Source organism: Petromyzon marinus, chromosome 6 (genome assembly GCF_048934315.1).
Source record: "Petromyzon marinus isolate PM22_M1 ecotype Great Lakes invasive population chromosome 6, UKy_Petmar_22M1.pri1.0, whole genome shotgun sequence".
NCBI lineage: Eukaryota > Metazoa > Chordata > Hyperoartia > Petromyzontiformes > Petromyzontidae > Petromyzon > Petromyzon marinus.
The window spans coordinates 3208192-3224038 of NC_133672.1; the positions used below are offsets into that span (position 1 = coordinate 3208192).

Genomic DNA, 15847 nt, shown 5'->3' on the forward strand with positions numbered 1-15847 from the left:
AGGAGTGCCATGTTCATAATACTATTAAATACCCTGCAATGTTCCAGGCTTCCAAAACAACTACGCATATTTAGAACCAATGTTCTACAATATTTACATTGACCTTTTGAGAGGTATGTTGACTCTGTGTGGGAGGGATGCAGCATCACATTTTTTGTTTTCTCATATTTCCCAGCCACCATCTGGAGTGTGACACATAGCGGTAGGGATTGTGGCTGGTAATATTTGACAATTGTAACCTGACATCAATGGAGCCGCCAGTCTGATGCGTCAATTGAACGTCATGGCGGGACCCCGGGGTCCCATAAGCCCCCGGCTCTCGCATAAACTGCGTTGCGACGTCATTTTATGTCTGTTGAAGGCGAACGACACGTCAATCTATTCCTCTCGACGAGCTCTACACGATACGCTAATCACAGTTTAAAAGTTTTGTTTCTTCTGCACATTCGTCCTCGCTGCGCTTGGACGACATGACAATAGAATGATTCGCGCCAGGTGAGTCGCGGCGTTTATGTGCGCGGTGGGACGGAGTCGCCATAAATTAATTAATTATGATCTTGACTTCCGTTTATTCGGGATCCCGGGGTCTCGCCATAAGGTTCAATTGTTGTAAAAAATAATTTCAAAAAGTGTACAATTTATAAGAAAAATCGCATTAGTGTCTGCTAGAATTGTAAACTGGTTTCAAAGATTTTCGGAAAGAGGTAATTTAATTGTGTTTGGCATTGTAGATCCTAAATAGTGTAGCCTGCTTAATTCAACACACATTTGTACATGATAAAAAAATATGTTCGACTTTTGTTAGAGTGTCACTCTTATACATGTGCAACCGCATCAATGTAATGGTCGTTTATCTTGCTTAACTCTGAGAATGCATGAATTATATTCCTTTTTGACAGAGTAAAACAAATCTGTCATGATGCTAAAGCTCAAGTCAATTAAAATATAAAATTATACCACAATCTTGGTTTTCGGGTAATGACATTGGCCTGAAAGGCACCATGCAATGAAGAAAAGTTTTACTTTTAGCATAAAGATCCTTTGTTGAGCATGATACATTTCTGATTATAGATTAAATAAGAAAGTGCTGTGCTCATTTTCTTCGCAATCACAGTACCTGCTGTGCATTTTGATAGTCTCCTCTGTCAAAGTATAGCAATCCTCGATTTGTCATCACTTTTCTGCACAAGTCATTTTGCTTTCCAAGCAAGGCAATGGTGCTGTAATCCTTCACAGCCTGCATCGGGAGAAAACAAAAGCTTAAAGAAGACCTTGAGGCAGAGGTCACACATGCATATAGGACATTCCAATGAAAAAAAAGTAATATACTGCAAGATTTTCTTTCAACAATGTCAGTCACTTATTTTCTCCACGTTCACATTTAGAGTGACAATTTCGTCTGGTACTACCGACCATTCAGGGCAGAAGGCATTGTGAGTTTGCGAAACTAAATTTTTCTGACCAGCCAATATATGCGTTGGAAAGTATGGGTTTCTTACCCTTCAAAATCCAGTTAAGCTCACTTTTACTAAATTACAATGACATTTGTTGAGCATAATATTACGCAGTCGATATGATTATTTTCGTAATCAATCATTTGGTTATACAGCATATGAATGTGTTGAGATTAGCAATCCGGACAAACATTGTCCAGTACATTGAATGATAATCACAATATGCATTGAAAACGAATACCATATATTTAAATTATATCTGCAACTGTTATCTGGGGTAATTTTTCAACTCCCTTCTTGTTGGCATATCATGTTGCTGATTGAGTCCATGTATCAACGATGCAATTACTGGGTTGGATTTATTTTTTTATCAAATGCTACCAATGATAAACGGGGATTGGTTCTGCCTGAATGCTATCAGGGATTATACATTTTACATATTAGCTATTAGAATAAAAAAAACACGGGCATATTTCCCAAGGCAGAATACAATATTATGAGATGTATTTGTTTCAGTATGACTAAGACAAGTACGTCCTAAGAACACTGTTAAATGTGAAAGAGGGTGCAATTATTCTACTAACGGCACTATATACGCATTACTCGTACATTAAGAGATAATGTAATAAACACAGAAAACAAAACTATAAAAATTACATCTGCTGCATTCAAATGTACTGCAATAGGAGATGACATCAGTATTACATAATGCCCTTCTTTTATCTGCATATTTTTTTAAAGTAAATTATTGGTAAGCACCAAATATCACACTTTGCAATGCTGTCATTTTTCTATAAATAGGGAATTAATTACCTTGTGCACACATGGATAAAACATTGCTCATGGCTAACAAACTGACTAGCATGCTGCTGTACCAGCAAGGTCTTGGCTGAGGTGGAAGGTCTGGTGTGCTCCTGCAGTCAATGCGGTGGATATTAACTTTAAGGACTCAATTTCTCACCCAAACCACTATCCGGCTGATTGATGCGAGACTACTAGGCGATCCACCATACTGTGTGCCCTGAAGAATACACGTGTGCAAAATATTAATGAAACACGCCCAAGCAGCAAATACACTCAGGAGCATCGTAACGCAATGATGTCCCTTTTTTTGGTACCTTGTCAGTCTCATGAAGCTCTTGATAGCAGATAGCACGGTTGTACAAGGCCAGTGAGCAGCTGCCATCCAGGTAGATGGCAGAGCTAAGGTCTTCCACTGCTAGCTTGTATGCCTGTGGCGGTGGTGGCGGCGGCGATAGACTTATTGAGGTCACACACCTTAAATATTTCCTTACAAAACAAGGTATTATACGCCTTATTATCCGGATTGTAAGAAGCACTTCCCCCCCCCCCCCCCCTTAATTTGAAAGCAAAAGTAGGCAGTGAATTTCATAATTTGGTGCGAGTGTGACCAGATTTGTAAAACTTAATCGACACACGGGCAATTGATAGGGGTGCGTTTTACTGTCCGGAGCATCTTATAATACAGAGAATACGGTATATATACACACATACACTCTACATAAAGCTAACTTTATTTCATGTAGAACTGTGTTTCCATGAAAATAAATACATGTGGAAAGTCAGCCTATATATTTTGTTGTTTATATTCTGGCCTCTGCACACAATTATACAGTATATACAGGGTGTTATATTCAACAATTGAGGAAGAATAACTGTTTCTGACAAATTTGTCGTATTTTTTTTATTTTATTTTGACACTTTTTTCTATCAGAATATACAAAAATATGTGTTGCATAGGCTGACTTTCCACATACTGTATACGTGTGTGCAGAAACTGTTGTGCTTTGAGACATCATATTTCTGCACAGAGTAAATTTTAATTTAGCAACGATAAGCTTATACATGACATTTCACACCTTCTAACAATACTTGGTATTGAAATGTCTTAGCTTAGCGTAATACAATGCAGGGACAATATTTGTAATTTACAACTTTTCAAATGTTCACTATTTACATGTCAAGATTGTTAACAGATTTTAATGGTATGTTTGTATGTTGAACTTCTTTTCCACCTTATGTAGCCAACCATGCTAATCGGAGGTTTTAAAGAAATTAGTTTTCAATCTAGATGTAAAAGTGCATAGCTCCAGTGGCTTCCTAATATCGGAAGGAAGAACATTCCAGATGGCCGCAGAAGCGCATCTGAAAGCGTGCGATGCAGTAATCATCTTTGTTCGATAGTTAGCCAAAAATGGTGATAAGCTATTGGAATACACGTGAATGATCTTACTCAATCGATACAATGAAGAAAAAAAGCACATACCTTGATGTAATATTTAAGTGACCCACGATACAGGAATGCTCTCACACAGCTGGGCTGTATCTTCAGCACTTCATTACAGTTCATGATGGCCTTTGTAAATCTTCCCTTCATGCCATAGTATGCTGCACGGGTCAGATACGCCTGCAAACAAGATCGTCTTACAATGTAGCACACAACACTAGCAAAGTCCCTTCGGTCATTGTCAAGATTTTGGAATGTATATCTTACACAGTGGGACATTACTATTTTAATACACAAAACATTAATATAAATAATTTGCAGCCCTTTTGTCAAATCCACATGCTGGATGAAGACCTCGACGTTCCACGTTTGACCATACTTCACCACACTAGTTAATGTGGGTTGGTGAAGGGGGGGAGCCCAGGACTTGTTTGGATATATATTAGCTACGGCTGGTATTGAGACACAGTTTACTCGGTTGAAACCACTATTTCAACCATTTTTGAAGAAAACAATATCTCTAGTGATATACTTGGCCACTGTATTAAATGTTTGGTTGGTCCCAATGCATCTCAATGTGGTCAATAAATATGTAAAGATGTGCTTTGATTATGGTGGGTGAAACAAAACTATCAATAGCTTAATACTGTGCACTGGCAAGTAGCACACAAGTACAAATGTAAACATTCCTCATTTGGCAAATACTATCATTTTACATAGACCAATGTGTACAAAAGACAACTTTGCTAGTAAAACCCTTATAGGTGTATAGGATTATAGGAATATAGTGTACAATATAATAATTGTAATTCACGTCAATGCCATACCCACTCTGCTTTTTCGACAAGCTAAGTTAGGTGCTTGAGCATCGTTGTTCGAATATTGACGTGTTTGTTTTTAGGAGTTTAGAGAATATTTGTACCCGTCAAAACCAACTTCACAATATAACTAAGCAATGGCAACTTCAACATAATACTTCTGTAACATTCTCTTTTATTACCTGAATATGGTGTGGGTTGAGAGCCAATGTCTGGTTGATGTCCAATAATCCTGAAGAATCCTGCAACCTCAAGCGACAGATGCCTCGCTTGTACAAGGCCTCTTGGTGCTTTGGCACGATATGCAGAACAGCGCTGAATGCCTTCAAAGCCTTTAACAAAAACACAGTGCAACCAGTATGAATGTTAAGAAGCCTGGGGCATAGGATTCAATAAACATCTAAAAAAGTGTCATCCCATATGGAACTATGATTACTTTTTAATGGCTTAAAATAATTTTTGGCACTTTGCATAAATAAGGTTATTATTATAGGATTGTCTTTCATAAAAGATAACAACCCTTCACGTGCAATATTATTATTTCAACATATTACCGTGGAATACAAATATATTTTGTCACCACATTCGTAAAAATATAACAATTAAACACAAATAAACTGATAAAGTATTCAGCAGTCATGTATTTCATTGGAACAATTTTAGATGAACTGTATTTGCATTTAGATTGCCCTTATGTGTGTATAGGGTAATGAGTAAATTTAAAAATGAGCATGAGATTAAATTAAATGTTAAACAACGCATGTTTATGCATGAACACAAAAAATCCCCCAAATATATGCACAAGGAAACTTGCATTCAATAAATGATCACAGCATCCAATGCTTAATTTCAGCCAAACAGTCCAGAACACCGTGGCAAGGAATTATTTTGAGACACCACATCCATCTCGCCCTTTTCGTTAGCACACTTGACAACAAGGGTGCGTCTGTGCATCTAATTATGGCACATTATTATAGGATTGTTATGGATAGGCACATCTTGTATTTTAGTGGTAGTGCCTTATGCCACTAATCCCTACCCCAAGACAGCCTAGCAGTGTTCCGGAATATATCGAGTGAGAAATTAAGCGCCAACAGTAACTAATGTAAGTAATCATGCAATGGCCTCATGCAGTGAGCAAGCGTGGGGGTTCGACACTGACATGTTCATGCTAAATAGTGAACATCAGAACATACAGCCTGAATTACAGGTCTGTCCCATTTGCTTGCGGCAACACAGGAAGCAGGTGGGAGGATGTCTTGGTGACGCTTATTGGAGAATAGAGATTTCCAAGCCTATTTCCGGAATTATTTCATAACTTCCTGCTGTGGTAAATCAGAGGTCATTGGTGGCAGGCCACCAAGGCTTTTAAAAGTTACAAATTTCCCGCGGCATTTGATAGCTAGCCATCGAACAAAGACGGCCACTGCATCGCACGCTTTCAGATGCATTGCTGCGGCTGTCTGAAATGCCCTTCCTTCCTACATTAGGAAGCCACTGGAGCTACGCACTTTTAAATCTAGATTGAAAATTAAATTCTTGAGAACTGATTTTTGTGTTTAGTTTGTTGTCCTTCCCCCGCAACTCCGATTAGCAGGGTAGGCTACGTACGGTGCAAAAGAATTCAACATACATCCATACACAATCAACGCATTATACAGCAACGATTAAACAAAATCTGTTATGGACAATTTTGATGACATTGAGTTAAAATTGATACCTCTTTGAAGTTAGATTGCTCTATTAGACACAGCCCCAAAAGGAAATAAATGTTGGCCCTTGCGGCATCAGCTGGCTGCTGGTCTTTGTTGACTGAGTTGCTCAAGTGTAGTGCTTGCTCAAAGCTCATTTTTGCCTCCTGCAACAAAACATGAAAGGAATTTAACACATTTTATGAAAGCACTCTTGAATGTTCATCATAATGAATGATTCAAACTATTAATTGTGGCAGTTTATGGAATGTGGTATATGCATTTGGTGTATCAGCATTCGAAACTAATAGTTGTGTATTTTATACATTATGCATTACAGAAAGGTGCAATATTGAAAAATATTTATGAACAGTAATTGAAAATGTGTTATCAAGAAAGGCAGTGGAAAATGATAATGTACAGTCAATGCAGGGTTTGGGCCTATTACATTTTAAGGTCAATAATGTAATTAAAATGTCAACGGTGTAATTACCAACAGCAGTAAAAATGATCCAAGCCAACTTTATAAATTGCATCCACCTTTTCCTCAACCTCCATTTGATTCATCTATGCAGGTGGGCTGTTTTACATTACAGGGCTTGAATCATGTGTATACAATTGTATGTATATTTTTTCCCAAACCACACTCAGTTATCTTTTTGTAAATGAAAGTCAAAGTACCCAGGCGTGGGTTGGGTGTAATACAGCGTAAAGTACACTGCTGGGTATGTCAGTCGTGAAGCTAAATATCATATTAACTTATTTAGCAAACCTATTTGCTGACCTCAGCAACTTAATTCTCAATGTGATATTTGATCATATTCTAGAAAATGTAAGTAAGATGTGTCCAAGATAAACATGGACACGACATTAATTTATGATTTGAAATTAGTTACAAAAAAAATATTACTCCAATACACTTGCAGAAAGCCCACCGAGATTCAATGCTTATAAATTACTATGAGGGCGTTTTCTACCAAAATCTAGTATTGTTAACGTTATGTGTAACCAACAATAATACCGTAGTCATGGGTAGGAATACCTATCCATTGCATGATTTTGAAAAGCGGGTCATGTCACATTCCCAGGATATTATGAATGTGGGTAAGCAGCACTGGGTATGATAAGTCAAATTAGCCGAATTATAATGAGAGCTCTCATTACTCTGATAGTGCATTGTCTTTGTGCTGTACGCCTCTTGGCGTCCTCTGGTCTAACACCGTTTTGAGACTAGGCTCAAAAGAAAGCTGTATCTGGTGTGGACCAATCAGTTTCAAAGACAATGCTTATATTATCAGAGTATGTTTTTTGTTTGCATTCTGACCACAAGTATTGTGGTTAATGCAGACATGATTCCTTGTAAAAGGTTTCAGTTTGGTGTTTTAACATCTTAACACCTGTTTTGTTGCCAGAAAAAGGGGAAAACCTATTCTTATATTTTGGTACTGGCAAAGGAGGTCCCATGATGATGATACACATCCACAATGTTTTTGTTGATACTGCATTGGCAGTGATGCCTTGAAGCAAAAATATATAAGTGGTATTTTGGGTAATAGCACATAGAACCTATAACACATACGTAGAATCTATAGCTCACAGAACCTATGTGCGATGAAGAAGGACTAGGTGCCTCAAACATTACTTATTATTATATATTGTTATGCGTTAAGGACAGGGTTACTGATGCATGTGTTGAGTTTTTGCTTCGTAGATATGGGGATAAAATGGAAGTGTTCAATGTAATCCACCACAATAGTGGAAGCACATTTACTGCCTCTGTCGTTGCTGCGATTTTAAGCAACACCTATTTAAATCTATAAATATGACACTCTAAACTCAATTGTATGGTTATTCATCCATGGGGAATTGCATATCCTCGAGTTGTATGGAGATGGAAATGATGCCGGGATGATACACAACTCAGTGATTACTGTATTGGTACCACCCAGTGTGGCAATTTCTAAAACATATTTTCTTTAAGCATCTTATTCCTAGAATCATATATATGATGGCGAGTTCACGGTGGTAGCTTTTTATCGAAATGTTTTAATCTAAAAAGGGTGCCAAGGTATATTTGATAGAGAATATGGATTTGAAAAATAAACTGTGATATGAAGCATCCAAGAAATATGAAAATATAAAGTGTCTATAAAACAGAGAGTACAAACCCTAGTGAGTCAACTCTCAGTGTATACTGTGAATGGTGGATATTTCTCAAGGTGGATACTTGTAGCATTTGCCACCCGCGGTGGTAGCATCCAACGTCCTTGGCTCATGGGGGCTATTGCAACCACCAGTAGCTTGATGTTACTGAGACATGTGTGAAAAAGAGCTTAATAGCTCATCGGATTTCTAAGGATAAATAAAGTATTCTGATTCTGAGAAGGCGATGCAATCTAGTTCGCCAATAGAACACAACGTGTGTGCGTGTGTGCACTACAAAGCTATCGATATATAAAATTAATATTTGGCTAATTTGTGATTTATAGAAACGTGGCATGCATGTTATATGCTGTATTGTGAAGCCTATCTCGTGGTATGATGAATACATTCATTTTTCCTCCTTTTGTTACCCTACCGATGTCATGATATATGCTTTACAGACTTTGTTTCCAAGATAACACTCGATAATTTAATGCTATGCTCTCTTTTCCTATGTAATGCAACAAAGTGCAGAAGCTCAGGGGAAGCAAAATGCAAGGTGGATGTAACTTCTTGCTGAATGAGTCATACAAATGTTAATGCTCCCACTCAAATTGTTCCGCAATGTGAGGACACATTTTAATGTTCACGGCGTGTCAGCGAGTACGGTGAGTTTGCACCACCTGGCTAATTGCCTTATGCTGTAAGCTTTTACTTACGGTATACACACAAAGTGCTTGCCACAAATTAACCACAATACCTGGCTAATCTCGTCAAGGAGCGTAAAGCATCATGCAAATTTTGGTCATCCTCGCAGCGGCTTTTGGCTAGCCATCGAACAAAAGACAGTCACTGCATCGCGTGCTTTCAGTTGCACTTCCGTGGCCGTCTGGAATGCTTTCCCTCCCTATGTTAGGAAGCCACTCAAGATATGCACTTTTGTGTCTAGATTAGAAACTCATTTCTTTTTTGTGTTTAATTTGTCCTTCCCCCACACCTCAGATTAGCGTGGTTGGCTACGTACAGTGCGAAAGAAGTTCAACATACATACTACATACATGCAAAGTGATTTTACAATGATATATGCATGTACCTTTATATAATTGTGGCATTGTGGTACGTAGAAAAGGACAAAAAATGCACCTTTGAATGTGATTTAACACGAGCCATCCTTATACTTACTGCAAAGGATAAATCCACTGTTGGAAAGTGTGATTTTTTTTACTTATAAAACCTTTTATACCCCATAATTTATAATACATGAAGTGAACATTCTGTCTGCGATGTCTAATTATGGTGTATTGTTTATCTAAACACATGTTTGGTTTCTCGGTCTTTCTAATTTCATTTGGCAAAATCAGAGAAAATTAAATGATGAAAGACATCAACTGAAATACTGCGTCCTGTGTATTTATGCAAAATATGTCTCTCCCTCTCTGAAATGGCATGTTATTACCTGGAACTGCTCGGCCTTCATCTGAATGCTGCCGAGCAAAGCAAGCGTGGTGACCTGCGGCTGCATGCTGCACATGCCAGCCAGACACGCGATGGCCTGCTGATGGTCCTTTAGAAAGGACTGGATGATCGCCTGCTGCATTGAGCACAAGCCCAACTCTGACAGATGGTGCCAATACATTAGCATAAGTTGCGTACAAACATCCAGCATTAATTCGCACGACTCAGATAAGCACTCTCGAACTTGAAGTTTTAATTCTACATAAAGCTTAATACTGCCCTCTATAGTTTATTTTGTGCAAATTTATATTTAATGTCAATCTAAGAAAGACTGCATACTCTTTGCGCATAATAATACTTACATTTTAAATAGCGTCATTCATGCCAACGTCATCCCACAACGCTGTACATTAATTAAATATAAGAATCAAATCCCATATACACGATTGGCTACACACGGCGCGAAAGAAGCCCAACACACGTACGTACATACCAAGCAATTTAAAACCCAACAACCAAGCAAAATCAAATATGAATAAACAAATTAAGAAATGGCATTGATTCATAGATTGATATCGATTTGTTAAAAGCCACGATAGATCGAATCGCGTGTGCAATAAGCAATGCTCTTTTGGTGTACGGTACATTATCTTGACATCTGTGAAAAAAGAGCTTGAAAGCTCATCGGATTCCTCCAGTATAAATACATTTTCTGATTCTGACATTATATGCCAATAATATGGCAATGTGACATTTAGAATGTTGACGCAAACTAAAAAGTTGTAAACATTTTAAACGAGTCTGTGAAAATAAGGCACAAAATTATTGATTCCTGAAATATATTGCTGCAACCAATCGTGATGTCATCTGACACAACTGAAACACATTGCATCTAAATATGTTCAAATTATATTTGAATTGCATTTAACACTATCTATGTTATGGTGATTGACAGTTTATCACATCACATTCATTTCCCAATATACACCAAATTTGCATTGCAAGTCTACTTCGCATACTAAAATGCCTTAACAAAAATTCAATGCTTTTGACAAAAATGTGTAAATGAGCACAATTGTTCATGCAAAGACAATGGGTGAATGGAAAGACTGATAGAAAAATCTTGCAATAATTTAACTTTCTGGGATTTCTAAGATGAATAACAAATCAATTTACATACGTTTCGTATGTAAATTAGAACATTGCAAAATCAGAAAACTGCAGCCTTGACTTTGTTCCAATTATTCTGAATGTCTTTCATTATGTTTGTTTTAAACCCTGCACTTTATCACCTATTCTATGTCCTATATTCCATCTCTGACTCTAAACCAATACTCACCAAGCTTTTACTTTTATGGCAATGTTTACATTTGAAACATGTACAAGTCGCATGCATTATTATGGCGTATTTTTGTATTCAATATGGAATTTATGACATTTTTTTCTATTATACCAGATATTATGTTGAGCTTTTGTTTGTCAACATGAAATATATATCTAGGATTCACGATAAAGGTTACACTTTATGCTGAATATGACATATCACATTGAATGTATGCAACAAATGTGTCATAAAATAACGTATGTGAATATACAATGGTCACATAACAAGGATAGCCATAAAAAATATATCTTTAGCTCCTTTATCCTTAGTATAGACTTACTATATACCAGTGAAACTATTCATAGATATATTAATAATTTAATGTAATATACCGATAAAATGTAAATTCACCGTTCATATAAAAGTGTAGTGATTTGTATATTCAAGGTCGATATGGGTCAGAGCCAACGCAAATTGCATCAATAAATCTGCTTTTTAAAGTTCCATATTTACTCATGCATTTGTTTACATGTATGTTAGAAGTGTGTGTGCGTGTAACCTCACCTTGACTCATTTTTAAAACGTGGCGCAGGCAAAAGACAGCCAGTGTCTTGTTGTTCATTTCATATAGATACTGCCCTCTGCAGAAGAAAATACGAAATGCAGGCACATTGCGTTGAATTGCCATTGGATGGCCCTTTCTGCCACGTCCTAATCACGTAATGAATGGATTTTAGGAGTGTAACGTCTCTAATGATAGGATAATTTTTGTTTACAAAAGTTAAATATTTGTTAAATGACATATTCTTGGTTCTTTCGGTAAAGTCACGTAGAATGGAAATAATAAAAACAATAAAATTTATTCTACGTGACTTTACCGAAAGAACCAAGAATATGAATCCCTGCAGTCACGATAGCTTTAAACGGAAATTTAAATGACATACTTTTCTCAAAGTCAGGCACACATGGACCCAATCGCTTGACCGTATAATTAAAAATATATATTCTCAACTGACAAAAAAAGGTCCTTAAATTATATGCTGTTTGTGTATATAATACATTTATTATATACTATGACAGTAATTAGTTAAATGTTTGCTCATATCTACATTTAATTTCATATTTTCTTTGGAAATGTTATTTAAAAAAAACAGCTGTACATTGTCCTCTGATTAATATGTTAGTGATTTATGCTGGAAAACGTTTGGCTATTTATGATGAAATACAGTGCTGGAAAAACTGAATTTCTGTCAAAATGAATACAGCCCTCTCTGTTTTGAATACTGCACATTACCATACCATATTTATTTTGAAGATAGTGACTATATGAATCAATCACATTAACAAAAATGAAAGCCATTGTTTACTTTAATATTTTGTGAAACTTATAATATGCATAAGTACGGAGAACAATCTCAGATACCTACCACATTGCATACAACAGTTGTATACAAAAGTTGCTCTGCCATGCTTCTATGGAATACATTTTCCAGCAGAACACTTATGATGATTAATACGAGTTTAAGTGACCGTTTTTTATTCGTGCAATTTCAAAATAATCATGCTATACATCGAACAAAATGTAGAGCAATAGGTGTAATTCTAGACATCCCCGCATAAATGTACACATACATTCCATTAGTCCTGAAGCCAAAATATTTAGAATGCTGATGAGTTAATGACATTATAAACACACGAATACTCTACATCATCAACGTTGTTGCATAGATGATGTTAATATTTTATGGGCTCAAGAAAAAAAAGACACGGTTGCAAAAGAATGGCTTTAAAAGGTAGCGAGTGATAATCCAATACTAATACCATAGTGTCCAATTACTGCTTTTTTTTCTGTGCCTTAAATGCTAATGTTGTTTGCTCTTCCCTGGGTGGCAGCAGGAGTTAAGGAAGGGAGATGCGAGCATTAAACAGAGCTCTCGGAGACCCCTTTTATTGTGCTCAGGCTCAGGGCCCGTTCCCCGGGGGAGACGCGCAAGGTGTTAATCTGCCGATTGTCTTGCGATGGGTGGAGGGGGGTAGCCAATGTTGGCCATTGTGCATCGTCAGAGCTGATGGACAGCAGCAAGAAATGGAATCCGTGTGAGAGAGGGACCCGCACGAGGAGAGGGAGGGAAAGGTAAACAGAGATTAAAGCTTCATTGTGCACGCCAGGCAGGGGGCCCTTTGTTGCAATGGTAGGGGAAGAGAGAGAGATGGGGGGGGGGATAGGAGTGGTAGGGTAGAAAGGGGGTAGGGATGCATCAATCCCATGCTGGGGTGGGCGTCTCCATGACAAGTGTGGCAGACCTCGACTCTTCTATCCCAAAAATGACAAATGAAGCAAAGGCCGATATAGGTCTTATCATCCATGAAACATGATTGCCTTTGATTCCACATTAGTCTTTGATTCCAAAATTACAACATCACAATTACGTGGCCTTCGCATGGCAGCTGTATGAAGGACACAAATCCCATTGTTATACATGTACAGCCATTTTTCCAATCCACTGCTGGATTAACGTTTTGTCGTGCCTAGTAAGTCACAGAAGTTGTTTAATCATCCATACATCACCACGCTGGTCAGTGCAGGTCAGTGAAGAGAGCAGGGGCCCATGACTGGTTCAGTTGTCACGAACTAATGATGTTTGCCGTGGCTGGTAATCAAGCCCAAGTTGCCGGGTTCATGACACAGCGTGCTCACCATTGCGCCACCACTACACCCACATTGTTATAAAACGCACTGTCAATTCAATGTTGCATGCTACAATTGAGCAGTGAAGCAGCGGGTTCACGCACTTTCGTTATAAGCCTGGCAACACGAGTCCAGTTTCCAGCTGCGGCTAACGTCAGTGGCGAGAGCAATATCTAAACGGGATCTCGCCGTCCCCATCACCAACCCGCACTACTGTCCAACGTGGTCAAGTGTGGTGAAAAGGCCCATATGTCTCCCTCGCACCCTCATTTGCCTCCCCAACAACACTTTCCTCAAAGCATCACCCTCCACTGCGTCTCTCCCACTCATAACGTTCACCCCCTGCGTGGGACCCTATCTCCTCCGTTGGCTACGCACGGTACGAAAGAAATTCAACATACATATGTACACAACTCGCTTGGTGGTGTTACTCCATTTTCCCTTTAGCCCTCTCGTATTCCCATATTCAACCCCATCTGACTTCAATAAAATACTTCTGATAAACAAGATAAAAACACCCATAATAGTGTTTTTTGGGTTAGATCGCGTAAATATATAAATGTGTCGTTAAAACTCGCCACCACCCGACACAGCCAACTCGTAAGGGTTGTCACGTAAACTAGTTGGCTGTTTTGGCTGTGTCGGGTGGTGGCGGGTTTTAACGACACATTAATATATTTACGTGATCTAACCCAAAAACCTCTATTATGGATGATATTGGTCGCGAAAGCCTACATGTTAAAGATAAAAACACCATGCCTGACAACGTGGGGAGACCTTTCATCTGGCAATGGTTTGATGAAGGGCTGTAAATTATTATAACAATTACAATTTAGAGTGACTTCACGTAAGAAAAGGCTAATATGATCAAATGTATGATATACATTTGCTTATCAACAAATTTTTCCCATTGCACAAAAAATCAATCACCATCGATGCACTGTTGAAGAAATGGACAATTGAGCTATTGCTATTGTATACAAGTACGGATTTAATATTTAAACAATAAACTCTATGCATTTACTGTGAACATGTATATAGCATGAAATATTGCCGTGAGTAGTAATAGTTTTAAAAATACAATTTTAACATGAAAAAACTGTCAATATTGGAAGTTAACACATCCCCGTAACTTAGCAACCAAAAACATTTGACACAAGCTCACTCCCAGGCCGTGCACTTTGCCACCAAGCGCCGCTCATCAACAGCTCCGATCAGATCATTATCCTGGCCTTTGGACATTTTTCTGTCGGAACGCTGAGAAGACAAATCAGGGTCTGGCCTGGGAGAAACTTAATCCAATTGTAAGCTGCCAGCAAATGCACAAAGCAAATGAAATCCTGAAACTCTTTGGCAAAAAGCTGACCTCCCGCAAAAGCTAAAAATGGCAGCAATGTTCCGGCCTGGCAGAGGATTTGCCCCGTGGAGCGTCTCACCTCATCAGGTAGAGGTGGAACGAGGTTGGCTCCAGGTGGATCGCCTTGGTCACATCACAGAGGGCGCTGTGGAGGTCGCCAACCTGTTAGAAAATGTAAACACGTTTGACAATTGAACATTACTTTGTAAAAAAATTGAAACGGAAAGAGATTTAAAAAAATGTTGCATTGATCGGCATTTCAGAGTAATACAATCACTGAAATTGCAGTGTTTTATTTGTATATAAAAATACTTGGTTATTTCAGCCCAAATTCACCATTGCTTTCCAAAATTCCTGACAGCAAAATAAAATTAATGCATATTAAGATAAAAAGGTGACCATTTAATTTATAATGGTGGCATCATGCAATATAATGGTGGCATCATGCATAATAATTATAACAAACCATATCCCAGGATATTCAACAACAGCAAACACAAAATAATATATGTATATATTTTTTACCTTACAGTAAGTGTGAAAATCTTTATAATATTTATATATATGTTTTGAGTTGAATAATGAACGAAACTGGTGGGTGGCCTCAGAATTCTTAGCAACTGTTCTTTGACCCATTGTGAAGCCTTCAGTGTGGTGATCTTTGATGTC

The 15847-nt window shown here is 37.9% G+C and overlaps 1 protein-coding gene across 6 annotated transcripts in view; it reads right to left on the reverse strand.

Annotated features, from left to right (window-relative positions):
• Window positions 1-15847, reverse strand: part of TTC6 (tetratricopeptide repeat domain 6) — a 56753-nt gene that overhangs the window by 21740 nt on the left and 19166 nt on the right. For all 6 annotated transcript variants that reach the window (XM_032948338.2, XM_076064018.1, XM_032948337.2 and 3 more), the window contains 8 exons: window positions 15258-15340; window positions 11697-11773; window positions 9810-9967; window positions 6241-6378; window positions 4703-4852; window positions 3742-3882; window positions 2573-2686; window positions 1118-1237 (listed from right to left, as the gene is read on the reverse strand). In XM_032948338.2, the coding sequence (XP_032804229.1) occupies window positions 1118-1237; window positions 2573-2686; window positions 3742-3882; window positions 4703-4852; window positions 6241-6378; window positions 9810-9967; window positions 11697-11773; window positions 15258-15340 (981 nt within the window). The remainder of the gene's footprint in view (window positions 1-1117; window positions 1238-2572; window positions 2687-3741; window positions 3883-4702; window positions 4853-6240; window positions 6379-9809; window positions 9968-11696; window positions 11774-15257; window positions 15341-15847) is intronic.